The sequence below is a fragment of the Jaculus jaculus genome, chromosome 16, assembly GCF_020740685.1.
Source record: "Jaculus jaculus isolate mJacJac1 chromosome 16, mJacJac1.mat.Y.cur, whole genome shotgun sequence".
NCBI classification, from domain to species: Eukaryota; Metazoa; Chordata; class Mammalia; order Rodentia; family Dipodidae; genus Jaculus; species Jaculus jaculus.
This window is the reverse complement of record NC_059117.1, coordinates 43,709,931-43,726,353: the sequence shown is the minus strand read 5'-3', so window position 1 is coordinate 43,726,353 and position 16,423 is coordinate 43,709,931. Positions and strand designations below refer to the sequence as shown.

The 16,423-nt window shown below is 46.6% G+C and overlaps 1 protein-coding gene across 5 annotated transcripts in view; it reads right to left on the bottom strand.

Annotated features, from left to right (window-relative positions):
* Mindy4 (MINDY lysine 48 deubiquitinase 4) overlaps window positions 1-16,423 on the bottom strand; it is a 117,316-nt gene that overhangs the window by 49,901 nt on the left and 50,992 nt on the right. For all 5 annotated transcript variants that reach the window (XM_004652762.2, XM_045136167.1, XM_045136168.1 and 2 more), the window contains 4 exons: window positions 9,847-9,902; window positions 4,956-5,062; window positions 2,335-2,451; window positions 1,060-1,148 (listed from right to left, as the gene is read on the bottom strand). In XM_004652762.2, the coding sequence (XP_004652819.1) occupies window positions 1,060-1,148; window positions 2,335-2,451; window positions 4,956-5,062; window positions 9,847-9,902 (369 nt within the window). The remainder of the gene's footprint in view (window positions 1-1,059; window positions 1,149-2,334; window positions 2,452-4,955; window positions 5,063-9,846; window positions 9,903-16,423) is intronic.

Here is a 16,423-nt window from a genome sequence, read left to right as displayed (position 1 = left end):
AAATAAGGGATGATGGGGCCATGCTGTGAAAATGCTAAGTTTATGGCTAGCACCTTTTAGTTTTGACCAAAAAAAAAAAAAAAAAAAAAAACTTTACTATTCTCTTAAAATCTACTAGAAAAACTACAAGATGCCAGCATGAAAAGCACTTGCACCTGTCAGAGCAAAACCATCCATTCTGGGAACATATATCCTTGATCACTGCAGTTGTCCTGATGCCCTGCCAGGAACAGTGTCTGGGGATCTGGATATGAATAGAGGGGTCCCTGCTCGACCACATCCATGGTTTTAGAATCCAAGTCTAACTCTGGGCAGGAGGAGGGGATCTTTCTGCAGTGCTGACACTAGTTTTCTCTTGACCTGGGTCATGTGGACATGGGTATATTATTTTGTTGCATGTCAGATAAAAGGAAAAGAAGTACATGTGCCAAGAGTTCTGAAGTTCCAAGGGCAATATGCAGAAACTAGTCATGGGGCCTGCCAAAGAGAAAAGTCCCCCAGCATGTCCAGCGTGCATACACCTGAAAGCATCAGGTGTTTCTCCTTGTCCCCAAACCTTCACAGAGGCATTCCAGGGAAGAGTGCTGACTGGATGAGCAGGAGTGCCCAGTTACAAACATTTCATAAGTGAAATGGAAAATACGCAGCCACAAGGGAGGAGAAACCCATGTACCCGGGCTGGCTGGAGGGCTGTTCTGGTTGTTGACTGAGAGGAGATAAGCAAAGGGAGGGAGCTTTGGACTTGGTCAGGGGTCACCAGGGGGGCATGGGTGTGGAGTTTATCTAAGGAGGAAGGGGCTCAGCTATAATGCTATCCATAGTCACTTGCTGCGTGGAATATAGCTGACCAATCCTCTCTGCTCCCAGAAACAAACAAATCATGTCCATTTACCACAGGTCTGCAAGAGCCCTGCTGGGTAACTGCCTTGACCCTTTCCCTTCTTGACCTCTGGGAGATGGGAAGCATCAGGGAACACCCATGCTTCCCTGCCTGTTTACTCTGGACACCACAGAAGAGCCTTGGAAAGGAAGGTCTTACCCGAATGAGCGCAGGCTTACCGGGGGCAGCTGGCTCTGCTATCTCCTTCAAACAGGAGTTTCTGCAGCAGGCAGCCTTGGACAGCTGCCAGAACCCCACAGGGACCACCCTGCAGAGGAGACATGTGTTACCAGGGCTCAAATGGCACCAGAAAAGCTCTCTGTCTCACCCAAGCTCTAAGTCACAGGGGTTCCCAACAAGGTGTCTTGTCTACTACATGTTGACTCCCCCCCAGGTCATGGAAAGAGGTGACAGGCCACAAGCACTCCCCCCAAGAAACAGGTCAGTCTGAGACCCTTTCCTGTAGAAGGGAGGTGACTATGGGTCAGGTGTGAAGCCAGGGGCATGACAACAGGTTTCCTGTCACCAGGGAAATGTTTCCACATACTGCTCTTCTAACTAGTCCGAGAGCCCCACCGCAAAGGCCCTGCTCCAGGAAGCCCTCCCTGACTGCCTCTGCAGCACTGTTTGCTTATATGAACCTCTCCTGTTCTGCCTTAGACCACCTTAGCCCCCAGAGGGTGTCTGTGCTCCTCTCCACTGTCACAGGAAGGAGCCTGAAGAGATGGCCCCTGTAACATCAAGGCCTTCAAGGTGCACCAGTGATGGCCACTGGACCTATGCAGCCCTGACAGCCCCGGCCAGGTTCTGGGTGGTCAGCGCAGCAGGCCAGTCTGACCCTGAAGGTACAGCACAAGAAAAAAAACTGAGCTTGGCCACCTGAGGGAGGCAGATGCGGCAGTCTGAGGGCTCCTGTGCAGGCAGCAGGGCACAGGGAGGCTCGTGGGCTCGAGGAAAGCCCTCCTGAAGCCGGAAAGCTTCTTCGGCCTTTTTCCAGTATATCTCGGGAACCATGTCCAGAGCATGTGCAAAGCCTTCCACCACACACCCTCCATGGCTTCCAGTATCCCTCCTCAGGCACACTGCACACAGGACACCTCAGCCTTTCCCTGCAATACCAAACTCTCCTACAGCCTCCCCCAGCTCCTGCTGCCATCTGCCTAGAGTGGCTTTCTCCAGATCTGTGAAGGCTCTCAATGCCCCCAGGCATACTCAGAGTCACCTTCTTCTCTCTTATGCTGACGCCCCAGTATTGTACTCCACTCACAGCAAATGAGGGTTCAGTCAGAATGGATCTAGCAGAGGGTCTCCATATCCTTTCTCACTCAGCAACCCAACCTGTAATATCTACATCTATAAACAACTTGGCAAGCGTGAGCCTAGCCAGATTGCCCTGCTGCTACTCTGTCCTCACTCCTACCCTATGCCCAAAGGGGTCCCCAAGAGCAACCTGCCTTGTTCTGCACAATGCCATATTTCAATGGGGCAGTGTCACTGAAAGAAAAGCTCTGGAGTTTCCATTCTTCACTGAAGCAGCAAAAGGTCGAACCAAACAGAAGGGTCTTTATTTCCTGTGGAAAGAAAAGTTTTATCAGCTGTTTTTAAAACAACTAATACTATAAGGCTTGTGGAATTCAGCCCTGAAGGGGTTAGTCTTGAGTTTCAGTAGGGCAGTGTGTCTTCTGGCTGTGTTGTTTCTAGTTTGAAAGCCCATTCCTCTCATATTTGAGGGAAGATAAGCCTGACCTTAAGGGTCTTACCTCTGAAACATCTGTAACCCACACCTAGATAGTGCCAACATGGCCCAAGAGCTTTGTAGATTCCTTATAGAGACCTTGAAACAACAAAACTCTGGCTCCACCTTGGATCCTAGAGGCCCTCTGAGATCTCCCACTGAAAAGACTGGAAGTTTTCCAACCTGATCTCACATTAGAAGCATCTAAGGAGTTCTTAAAAATAATCCTGATACCCAGGCCACAGGCCAGGCCAATTTGATAGAAATTCTTGAAGGTGAGAGACTCTGATACCAGTATACTTGTTTCAGTTTTTCAGTGATGCTGGAGATGAAATCTAGGCCTCATGCATGCTAGGAAAGTGCTTTTCCACTGAGCCATATCCCTGACCCCACTATCAGTTTGTAAACTGTGCAAATGATTCCATTTTGCAGCCAAGTTTGAGAGCCAGAGTTGTGGTACAGGGTTGGCAAAAGGCCCATGAACCAAATCCAGGTGCTGCCTTGCTTTCTAAGTAAAGGTTTATAAGCACATCACAATGACCATGTTGTAGACAGCTCCATGTTGCTGGGGTGAACATCCAAACCAGACACACTTTATGGAAGGAAGGGGTTTATTTCAAGCTTACAGATGCAGGGAAAGTCCATCTGTGGCAGAAGAAGCTGGCTCCCTTTCATAAATCCAAGCATAGAGAAAAGCTACCACCAGCCAGCAAACACCAAAAGCAGCAAGTATGACTCTGCAGCAAGCACAGACCCCAGCAGAGCCCACAAACCCTTGGGCTGGAGTTTAGGTCCACCCTAAATGTACCTTTTAGACCCCAGGATCCACCTCCCAGTGATACCTCTTTCAGCTGGAGGCCCAAATTATAAGCTTTAATAAAACTCCTGAGTCCATGTGGGACATAGATTCAAACTCTCACAGACCTGGAACATCACGCTTTCCCCACCGATGGGCCATATTCCCTGCATACCCCTCAACCATGGCTTTATACCTGAGAGAGTTTGGAAACCTCAGGAGATCCCTAAGACCCACAGTTAGAGTCTTCAGCCCTCTCCTGAACACATGCTTAATGTCAAGCTTCTTATATGAACTTGGATCACTTTCTACTAAAATTAGATCTTTTGTCTTTTCCTTAAATATGAGGTTTCTCAGAGACCTACCAGCCTAAATGACACAAACATGGGTCGACAGTGCACTGGATGTAAGAGCCCATCCATCAGTGATTAATCACCCTTTTTGGCCAAGCACAACCATGCATATTTGCCAGGAACCTAGAAACTATGGAGACTTGGGTTTTCTGGTTGAACACCATCTCTGTTCACCTGGTCACAGAGTGACAGCTCTGGGCCACTACAGTGCATTTGACAGCCTGTGAACCTGGGCTCCTCTTCCCTTGGATGCCCTGGCCCTGGCTTTCTCTTCTCTCTGTGGGCTTCACTCCCTCTGGTTGCTCTGTGGCATGCTCTTGCTGGGCAGTCTCTAGGTGGATACAAGGGCCCAGCTCCAAGTAGGAATACCCTCTGCAAAGTACCACAGCCCTGTGGCTAAGGATAACCAGAGCATAGACTCCAACCTTGGGGACATCCCTTCTATGTGTCTGACCTACAAAAGAGGGAAGGGAAGCAGAGAAACAGAGATGGAGAATGGGAAAGAAAGAATAGACAAAACCTCTAGAAAAATCTAAGTTTTGATGTGTGAGGAGAAGGCCAGCTATGTCTCTGGTCTTCCATTTTCTCTCCTGGAAAGGCCAGTGGAGCACAGCAGGACTGACACTTTATCCTACAAGAACTGCTGGCCAAGGGAGAGGAGAGCTATGCTGGCAGCTGAGGGGGTAGCAAGGGATCCACGATAACCCTGCCAAGGATGCTGCAAAGGCCAGAAACCTGACCCCTGTGTTCTGTGCCCACAGGTCGCTCCAGGAGGCCAGAAATTTAAACCTGGATGCGCTGAAGAATTACTAAACCTCTGTGTCCTTCCCTCCCTGCAGCCTCCCAAAGCACAGTGTAGGAAGCCAGTGCGGAGGCAGGGCCAATCTAATGGGATGGACACACTGCAGTGGTGTCTATTAGGTCTGTGGTTAAGCAGCCGCAAACTGTGAAAGGACAGGGTCCTGCACAGCTTCCCCTACTCTCTAGTCTTGGAGAGACAGGGGAACATCTAGAACCAAAAGTTTTCTTGATCCTCAGTTCAGGTTTGTTCTACATCACAACCAAGTTTCCTCTTTAACAATGACCAAGAAGTTAGAATAAGAACAACTGGGTTAAAAATATCAAAGTCACATCACTCACATCAGGATATGCCTAACAAGGACATCTCCTTGCCTCTGGGCTGACGCCTACCTTTGCAGCTGAGAAGTCAATTGGCTTTGACACGATTTGCAGCTTCAGCGCAGAGGGTGCTGGGGACAGGATGACTTCTTCCCTTATCAGTTCATCTTCAACATCCTCTGAAAGAAAACGTGACGGCAGTGTGGCTCATGGAAAACGGAAGGGGAAGCCAATGGCTCTGTGATACCGAGAAGTCCGGAGAAACTTAGAGAAAGGAGGGTGCCCAGTCTCTGCTCTCAGCCGCCAGGGCTCCAGCAGAAGGAAAGGACAGAGCACTCTGGCTCCTTATTACCTCTTCCCCCTCACTGTGCCAAGGATGCTGGTGGCTGGTAAGCTAGAAAAGGTCATTTTGTGAACACAGAATAAGACAAGTGCCTAAGGCCTAACGCCAGCAAGACAGGCCCAGCAAAGCCCAGCTCAGAGACATTTCTTACACAAGGCAGGCAGCGGGACAAAAGTCTGTTTCCCTGAGGATAGCTTGAGGAGTGATAGAAAAGTAATAGTAAAGATTCCCACCAATGTAATCAGAGTTTATTGACTACTCGCTTGTATGGCTCAATCCTATAGCAAGAGGCAACAGCCCCACACCAGGGGCACCAGCAATGGAGCTTCTCCTCCAAGTCAGGGAAAGATTAAATGGCACAAGCAGGATGCAAACCTAACCAACTAAAGTACTCACACCTGTTTCCCCTGGACTTCGAGCCAGAAGGGACACCAGACCAACTTCTAGAAATATACACTTACAGCTGGTGACTGAGGCCCAAACGGTTCATACCAGAGTCCTTGGCAGTAGCAGCCAGTGACATCACAGCTGGAGGCCCACTCTCACCTTCCTCCTTCTGTTTCTGCCAATGCCAGCATGCTCAGATAAAGGACCCAAGCAGAATGAGCCCCAAGACAAGCGTGCTCACAAGGCGAGCAGACTCCGATGAGCTGCCAGGGTGGGTCTGGTAGTGGAAGGTGGCATGGACTGAATTCCCCAGAACATGTAGCTCATTCAACAGCCTCCTTTTTCCACCTGATGGAGAACCAGCCACAGTACAAGCCTCTGCCCACTCAATAGGGAAACATTTTTACCTTGGGGCTGAAAAAAAAAAGTCTGGAATTTAAATAAAAAGCTGAATTTAAATGAGAACCTTTCTTAGTTATAATCTCTGAAATCACTACCCTGCGATCTTATAAAATACAAAAATAACCAGAAATAAAGACCAGATGTTCACCCAGCAACAAGAAAGGAGCAAGTAAGCAATAAGATTAGACAGTAAACACATACACACACAGAAAAATGCCACTCCAAACTGCATGGGAGCAGGCCTACCCAACAAGAGAGTGGATGCTCACGGAGGACCAGGAGAGAATGGAGTGGGAGGGATGAGCTCAAGGGAAATAAGGAAGGAGGCGGGGAGGGAGGCTATGAGTAGGCTTTATAGGGACCACACTGAGAAGAAAGATGTGTGATTAATCCCACCCTGAGCCCCTGAGGCCTCAGACTGGTGGAGAGAGCATCCTGAGTGACTCTACAAGGCTTTGAGAGCTTCTTGCAATACCTGGGGTCAGTCTGCTTCTTTGGAGCATGGAAAGAATAGAATTACATTCATCCAGCAGCCTGTGTTTAGAACGGTATTGTCAGGATGGGAGAATCCAGGTCAACAACACACTCAGCCATGAGGAGGAACGTGAGGTGCAGACGGGGAGCACAGCCTGGGACACACAGGCAGAAGGGAACTCTAGAGGAAAGGCAGGCTCCCTTGGCTTCTGCAGGGATGGCCTAGCCCAGAGCAGAAAATTGGTTCAGGACCACATTAGCAGGCCTCAGGCCCAGATGTGGTGAGACTGCCATGCTAGAGAAAAACAAAGCACTAAGGAAAGAACTGTTGGCCAAGCCAACAAAACTATCTGCAAATGCCAGTGGTTTGAGAATGCTATTTTTAAAGCCCTTGTATAAATGTCTGGTTGCACAGAAGAAAGGGGTTTGTTTTCCAATATCATGTACCCTTTAGAGGGAAAAATTGTGTGTGTGTGTGTGTGTGAGGGGGGGGGAGGGGTGTCTCACTTTACTTCAAGTGGGATTCAAAGAAAGCAATGATGCTCCCTCTTTGGATTCCATGGGGGAAATGGTCTGTATGGCTCTTTTCCGTATCAACTACTTGAATATTATCTCTTTCAGTAAGTTGGTATTTCCCACGGACTCCAAGCTACCTTCTAGAAACACCCAAACACAGACACTCACAGCCTCTAGGTGGGGTTGGTAGAGACCCTTCTCCTCCCTCCTCACCCACTGCTGCTCCCACCTTGAGATTTTCCTCCTTCTAAAATATCTCATACCTACTCCCACGTCCTCTTCTCCACTGTCCCAGGAATATGCAATATTTTTCTCTTTGCTCATCAAGCACTTGCTTTTATTAATTTATTAACTTTTTATTTTATTGATTTATTTTCAAGTACTAGGGATTAACCCCAGAGCCTCTTGCATGGTGTGAAAGTAAGTGCACTTCACTGGACTATACCTCACAGGGTCTCACTAAATTGTCCTGGCCTACAACTTACTTTGTAATTCAGGTTGTTCTTGAATTCATGGCAGTTCTCCTGCCTCTATTTCTCATGTAGCTGGGATCACAGGCCTGCACGCCCAGGCTTTGCCTTATTAAGCACTTTATTGAGCATCCATGATTGATACACCAGGGGCAGCACGGAACAGAAGAGCCCTAGAGCTGATGAAGGTTAACACTCAGTCCAAATAATGGTAAAAGTGCTGAAATAGGAACCTGGGCAAAGCATTGAGAGCAGAGGGAAAAGCAATGAGCTTTGCCAGGAAAGGTCAGAGAAGTGGCACAAGGCTCAGGAGGGGGAAGGATTTCGGTGCTCTGGCCTGACTATCCCAAAAGATCCTCTCACCAGTCTTCAACATCCAGTCCTTACCCTAAAGTTCATCCTATGCAAAGTCCAGAAGGAGCCCCAAATTTATAGCCCTGCCTGCATCACTCACAACACAGATCTTCAGAGACTCACAGTGCTCAGAACCCCCTCTGCCTGCCCACCTGGCCTCAGCCTCATCTCCTGATCTCGTCCCTGCAAGGCACATTCCTCTTACCAGGATCTCCCGCTCTCACTCAGGGCCTCTGCCTATGCAGTTCCTTTCACGTCACTCTTTGGCAAGATCTTGCTTATCCTTCAAAGTCCAGCCTAAATGCCACTTTGCTATAGAAACTTCCAGAGTCCACCAAAGGAGTTGGCTTCTTGGTGTGTGGAAGTAGTTAAGACACTAATCATATGCTTCATGCACTGTTATGGAAGGACCTTCTCTCCTCCTCTGTCCTACCCATCCCTGCCCTCCAAGAATACCTGGCACCACACCTTCACTCTCCTCCATCTGCCTATGACGGAACCTGTTCCTACAGGAGACTGCCAGAGGAAATGCTAGTCCTCTCACCAAATTCACTGCCTCATTCTGCACCACCACCATATCACCAGCACCTCTAGACTTCCACTTTTATATAATTGTCTTGTTCATCCTTTATCCCTTTTTCCTTTTCTAAACCATCAGCTGAGCTAGGAGCAGAAAAGGGTCTGCCTCCCTCCAGAAAGCACGAGTGTGCACTTCAAATGGCTTCTGAGAACTGCTAAAAGCCTTCCTTCCAAGACGTGCTCTGGGCTCCAAAGGCACAGAGCTGCGCCGCTTTGTGCCCAGCATGGGCACCTTTCATCGGGAAGTCTCCCAGTGCAGCACCTCCCAGAGGGTTTGGATGCCACGCCTTCCTGGCTCCATCCTTCACTGTGCACAGTAAGGGACAGAAACGTGCCTTTCCTGGGCAGAGCCATTCTGGAGATTCTGAGGCTGTGTTACCTCTGAAGTAAGTTAAGCAGCATGAACAAGGCTGTGTCCACGTTCAGAGGCCAGCCTGCACTTTCAACTTGATCAAAGCCTGCTGTCGGCTGCACATCTCACACAAGGAACTTCTAAGGGGCACTGCTTTCCTCCCACAGCTTAAATGGGAGAACAAAAGTATGTGAGTGGCTCCTACATGCCAAAAGGTCCAACAAGGTAAGTGGCTGGCTTCCAGAAGTAGAGCAGATATCAAGAACACTTAAGTTCATCCTTTCAGGTCCTGCCCTTAGTTCACCGTTCACTCTTCTCTACAGCTGCTTTCACCAGACTTAGCACTCAAGGACTAGAGAGCCGGGGGGGCGGGGGGTAGGGAGAATGAATGAAAGAGACTGCTTCAAAACTAGAGTGGAAAGACATATTGTCTGTCTTGATAGAAGAGATTGTAGCACAGATATGTCCACACATGAAATGCACAGGAATGAAACTGAATCCCTTATACACTTCATTGTAGCTTACACTAGAGTTTACACTGAAGCTTGAACTGTACTTTATACTGAAGCTTACACTACAGCTTATACTGTAATTCATATACTCAAGTTTACACTGAAATTTATACTGTAGCTTACACTATAGCCTACACTGGAGTTGAATCCATTACACACTTCACTGTTGTTTACATTGTGATCATGTTTATAAACTTTTAAAGAAGATGAGCCTTTCCAAGCAGAGTTACACTAGTATTTTGACCAAACACTATCTTCCAAAAACTTCAGTCACTTCTAAATCATCCCAAAAGATCTTCTTATCCCCCGGTTGGTCTCAAACTCAAGGTCCTCTTGCCTCAGCCTCCTGAGTACTGGGATGCAGGAATTTGCCACCACACCAATCCTTCGTAGCCAGGACTGCCCAGTAGAGAAAAGCAGACAAGGGAGGAAGGCAATGGCACAGCAGAGTGTTCTTCCCCTGGCTCCTGAGACTCCCACAGCCATGCGGTGGTCTCACCCCCTCCCCTGTAATCAAGGGGCTCATCAACTGGCTGATTGATGGGCATAGCACAGAAGCACCAGCCCTACCTACCTAGCTGCAGGACACCCAGCTTGTCATCCACCTTATCAGCCACCAAATGATTTTTCCTGGAAGAAAAGGAGATATCAGTGTACTGGGGGAGAACAGTAGAGGCACAAACAGTCCAATGTGGGTCAGAAGTTAGGTTCTGTCCAAGACCCGCTCTGCTTCCTCCTGTGTGTCTTGAACGGGTCACTCACCCTCATCTCAGTCACAGATCCACATGAGGTGGGAACAAACAGCACCAGGCACCTGTCAATGCTGTGTTCTCACCAAGAGGTACACACATCTGCCACACAGGGTATGTGGTATGCACCAAATGCCAACACATTTCACTGATGTCACTATGATACTGATAGAGGGTGCATATATAAAAAGAAGTCAAGTCTTTGCCATCCTTGTACAAAAATATTTCCACCTCATGACCTCATGTTCTTGTTCATTTGTTATTCATTTTTTCCCTCTCTCTCCACTTCATTATAAAGCCATCAATGGTCATTTACAAAAGATCTCTGTAATGTACAATGCAATTACAGTAAACTCTTTCAGGGCTGGAGGGATGGCTTAGCAGTTAATACATTTGCCTGCAAAGCCAAATAACCCTGGTTCAATTCCCCAGGACCCATGTTAGCCAGATGCACAAGAGGGTGCACACATCTGGAGTTCATTTGCAGTGGCTGCAGGCCCTGGCATGCCCATTCTCTCCTCTCTCTCTCTCTCTCTCTCTCTCTCTCCTTCTTTCTCTGTCAAATAAATAAATAAATAAAATTAAATATTTTTTAAAAAGAAAACTCTTTCATATCTTCCTATAACCTGGAAAATAGCACTGTGATTCTAACTGTTAATTCAAGCACTGGCCGCAGAGCGTTCTTACAAGGTGCCACCCGTGGGCTGGAGAGATGGCTTAGCGGTTAAGCACTTGCTTGTGAAGCCTAAGGACCCCGGTTCAAGGCTCGGTTCACCAGGTCCCACATTAGCCAGATGCACAAGGGGGCACAGGCGTCTGGAGTTCATTTGCAGAGGCTGGAAGCCCTGGCGCACCCATTCTCTCTCTCTCCCTCTATCTGTCTTTCTCTCTGTGTCTGTCGCTCTCAAATAAAAAATTTAAAAATTTAAATAAAAAACAAGGTGCTCTGCTTACATTTGTTTTCCTCCAGCATGCATCAGTCTGCACTAAGAGAAAACCATTTCTTAAAAAGAACACATTAAAAAGAACACATTAACAACACTATTACATCATTCTCCAAAAACCCATTTACTATACTTTTTTTAAATGACAGCTCTTTTGAACATGGCATTGAAATATATTTTCCTCCAACATCTTTGCAGGGTAAGATACGACAGCAGTAACAATTGTAATCTTGCCACGGTGTACCCCATTGAATTGGTTTCCTCCTGAAGATGTATGAAGGGCGTGAGTGGAAGGCCATGGAGAATGTGCAGCACTCAGCCCATGTGCTTGTGACTTTCTGTGTTGGCTCCAGAACTCCTTCCCCAACCGAGGCCCCACTGTGAGGAGGAGCAGAAAGCATCTTCCACAGACTTCTCCCAGCCCACCAGCTCCACAGCAAAGGCCAAGGACAGGGGTACTAGTCACTTCCTTAGCTGCGCCTTGCTGCCCCTGCAGGAGCAAAAGGCCGAAGTACTAGAGTGAGCCAGCCTCCATGTCCCCTGCAGTATCCTGGGCAGGAACCGGCAGGGGTGAAATCATCTGACAAACACCCCACGCTCACCAGCACCCTTCTGAACCCACTGCTGCCCTGTCTCTTCTTCTCCCTCAGGTTATCATAACAGCCTCTGACACGGTTCTGACGACCAAAGTTGCCACCCAAAGCCCCCGACGTCTGTCACCATGCAAGTCGGACATGACACTGCCAACTACAGCAGTTTCTCACAGGCCCCTGCCACACCCATCACCACCATCAGCAGCAATACTATACTTATGAAAATAATAGCACAAATGACAAATTCCTTGGGGCTCCTTTGACTATTGCAATCACTGAGTGATGTGATTTGCAAACCTCAAAGGCTGCCTGTTTCTCAAAATAGCCTTATGAAATGGTTATTTCACACAGTCTCAGAGAAGTTAAGTAGTTTTCCAGGGTTACTAAGTAAGTGGCAGCCCAAGAATTTAACTCACACCATGGCTCCAAAGCCAATAATCATATAATCACACATAGCTTCCCTATAAAGTAACACCAGACCCTTAGGGTCCCTACGTCTTGCTGTGAGCCCTAACAGTCCACCTGTATTCACTGTGTGCTAAATATTTCAGGCTAAGCCACTATACCTTTTCTTTTTTTAAAAAATATTTTTGTTCATTTTTTTAAAATTTATTTACTTGAGAGTGACAAAGAGAGAGGGACAGAAAGAGACAGAGAGAGAGAGAATGGGCGCACCAGGGCTTCCAGCCACTGCAAACGAACTCCAGATGCATGTGCCCTCTTGTGTATCTGGCTAACGTGGGTCCCAGGGAACCAAGCCTCGAACTGTGGTCCTTAGGCTTCACAGGCAAGCGCTTAACCACTAAGCCCTCTCTCCAGCCCTATACCTTTTCATGTCCTGCTCCCTCCATGTTAAATGCTCTTGACAAACTCATACTAGTCCTCTAAAGCCCATTGGAGTGCCCAAAGTACATCTTTATTCATTCTCACATTCACCTCCCAGCATACATGAGGGATTATCTGCCAAGCCTATGTGTCTGGAAGATCTTCTGGTATGTAGAAAGAACAGATAGGAAGTGTACAATGTGCTATGGGAGGCTGGGCCCCAAAGATACCCACATCCTAAATCTCTGAAGCTGTAGCCATTTTTTTTACACCAAAAAGTGAAAGGGACTTTGAAAACAGGAATGTGAAGGGCTAGAGACATGGCTTAAGGGCTTGCCTGCAAAGCCTAAGGATCCATGTTCAACTCTCCAGATCCCACATTAGCCAAGCGCACAAAGGTGAGGCAAGTACAAGGTCACACATGCTCACTAAGTGGTGCAAGGTCTGGAGTTTGATTGCAGTGGCTGAGGCTCTGGCATACAAATTCATATTCTCTCTCTCTCTCTCATAAAAAAAGAGGGACTATCAAGAATCTGAGATGTGGAGACAAGCTTGGTTTTCAGGTGAAAGCAGTGTGGGCACAGTGTCCTTACCTGAGAAAGGGAAAGGAGACATGACCCAGGAGATGTAATGACAAAGCAGAAACTAAGTGTTGTTCTGCAGACAGAGAGAGGCCACAAGCCAAGGAAGACTGGTAGGAAATAAATGGTGAAAAGGCAAGGGCACAGGCCCTCCCCAGACACTTCCAGAAAATCCAGTCATGCTACATGTTGGTGTTAGCCCAGTAGAAGTGAGTTTGGAAATGAGCACTCAGGACTGTGATACAGTAAATTCATGTTGTTCAGGCCACAGAGGGGAGATTTGCTATAGCATCAAGGAGATGTACCCCTAAGAGCTGCAACCAAGGAGAAAGACAAGATGGCAGGATTCTCTTGCTTCCATGTTCCAAGTGTCCAGCACCTGGTGCTCCCTACGGGGCTGCTGAATGTTTCAATGACTCTTACACAAGGTTCCAGAACTTAGAAATGCCAATGCCAGGGCTGGAGAGACGACTCAGCGGTTAAAGTGCTTGCCTGCAAAGCCTAAGGACCCAGGTTCAATTCCCTAGTAACCATGTAAAGCCAAATTCATAAAGTCGTACATGTATCTGGAGTTCATTTGTAGTGGCTGGAGGCTCTGGTATGCTGATATTCATTCTCTTTCTTTCTCTCTCCTTGCAAATATATATATATATTTGAGAGAGAGGGATAGAGAAGTACCAATGTGCCAGGGCTCAAATCCAAGCCCCTGACTTCAAACACTCTATTTGTCTGGGTGGGGGAGATGGCTCAGCAGTTAAAAGCACTTGCCTGCAAACACTCTACTTTGCTTTCCTCTAATTTGTCCATCCTTCCTCTACTAGAAACTTCCATGACATCCACAGAACTGTGGGACAGAGTCCACTCCCCTCAAATGTGTTCCCAGGGGCTCACAAGGGCATGTCACATGCCATAGTGAAAGGGTGGAGATGGTGTGTCCACTGGCTAGGGAACAGCAGGGCCTCTCCCTTGTCATGGGACTTCCACCCAGAGGGCCATCCATCAGCTGCAGGATCAGCTCAGACGCTTTGTGCCCATTTCTCATAGATCTCCTCACCAAAGGAGACCTCAAGTGTGCTGGCTGTGGAGAATGTGCTATTGTTCCTTTCATGTGTCCCTTGGTAGCACAGGCATTACAAAGTTCAAAAGGTCGGTTTAAGAGCATGTTCTTGCCTTTGAATGAAAATTACTAGGAACAACAATGACAAAAAGATAAATCAAGGTTTCAAAATGCTTTCTTCAAGTGCCATTGTGCAGGTGACCCAGAGGCATGTGTCAACATGTGCATATAATAAATTCAAGGGATGGCAGCAGACATGCAGCTGGTCCTCCCCCGTGGGTCCTGCTGCACTTATTCCTCGCCATATTCCACAGGGAGAAGCAAGAGCCAGGGTCCTGTGCTAAGGAGTACATGGGACCAGGACTCAATCCCTGAGCAAATGAATCTTTGGTTCATAAGAGCCAATGGGAGACATGGGTTCTAGTCCCTTCTCTCCCAGTCTACATGGACATGTGCAAGGCACTTGTACTCTAGGGGTAAGCAGTTTCCTTCAACATACCATGGAGGGCTGAGCATCACTGTTCATTTGAGACATGACTGGGTACAGAGCTCTGAAGACCTGATGGGCCCTGGTCATCATCTTGGAGAAGTGTTTTTACTGCCCAGGTATCCCGATACCCTCAGACATGGTTTGTCAGCTCCTAACACAATGTAGATAGGAGAAAGTGCCTTATTCCTCTATGTCTGTCACTGGACAGTTAGCCAGATTCGTTATTGGCTCCATAAGAAAGGTATCTTGTGATAATAAAGGTACTGACCACTGACAATCACCCTCCTTGATGAAATGTTAGAACACAGACCAGCGGAACTCAGTCTGAGCCCCACATGTGTAGCTCAAGAGCCTAATGTAGTGGCATAACTTTTCCCAAGTCAGTGTTTCCAGCACATCTAACAGAAGCAATATAAAAGAATATAAAAGTTTTAAGTTTTACTAAAAATGTACTCTAAGGAAAGTTTTTTAAACTTCTTTAACACACGAGAAAGTGATGTCAAAAATGGAAACCAGAAGATAGGGCAAATGCACTCCTAGAACCTGCTTAATAGAACAACTTAAGAGACACTGAAATCTTTTTTAAAAGAATTGTAATCATAAGGAAAGAAGACATTATAAAAGAGTGAACAGCTTTGAAGAGTAAATGCAGTCATTGAAACAAGAAACTTATGAACATGTAATGACAGCAATAGATAATTCATTAAATATAAAAAAAAGTGAGCTAGATCCTAAAGCAGGAAAAAATGAGAGGGAAGAAATGTGCTGGGGAGATAGCCTAGCGGTTAATACACTTGCCTGTGAAGCCTAAGGACCCAGGTTCGATTCCCCAATACTCATGTAAGCCAGATGTACGAGGTGACACATATGTCTACAGTTCATTTGCAGTGGCTGGAGGCTCTGGGCAGTGGCTGCAGGGTCTGGTCTGCCCATTCTCTCTGTCTCTTTCTCCCTCTCTAAAATATGTTTTAAAAAAAGAAAAGGGAAGAAGTCATAGGGGGGAGAGGGAGAGTTTCTTCTCAATAGAACACTGCCAACTAATAAATATAAAAGGAATAATCAAATCAGAAATTAGCTACTTTATATCAATTTGATTATTCATATGAGAATATTTCCAATGAATGATAGTATCACTAGATGAAAGATTTTTAGATATAGGATGTTTACATAGCCCAGAAGAATATTATTTATTGACTGCAAAAGGGAAACTTGTCTCTGCAGTAATGCAGTGACTAACATGCGCCAACTTCACATGGTACTCCAACTTACATCACCAAAATAAAACAGTGATATCACATGGTAATGATGTGGTATAATGGGGAGTACACATCTTATATATTTGAAAAATATATAATTACTTATATTTTTCAAAATACTTAAACTCAGTAATAAACCTATATATCTATGACAAACTTAAAACCAAAAGTCAAGTTAAAATGGAGATCCATGGCAACCAGTACAGAGAATGAACTTTAAATGAACCCTGGACTGAAGAAAATAAAGCCTGGGGACATCAGAGAGGAATCCGATCAGACCTTATATGTTAGCCGGTGTCTGAGCCAACACACGGTCTCTTGAGCACGACAGGACTGCACTGGGTGGAAGAGTGCGTGCCATTAGGAGATTCAAGCTGAAGTGTTCGGGGTAAAATACTATGATACGGAATTTTACTTTCAAATGGATTGTCAGAAATGTGTGCACACATAAACATATATAGTACATGTGACAAAATATTAGCACATGCTGAGTTTAGGTGAAGGGTGTACAGGTGTTCATGGAGAGCTTTCAATTCTACCACAAGTGTGAATGTTCTTAGGGTTGGGGGAAAATACCTTTTGGTGAGCTTAAACAGTAGGTGGGATGCAAGGAAAAGATAATTAACTACAAGAAGCTACTAAATGACATTATCTAG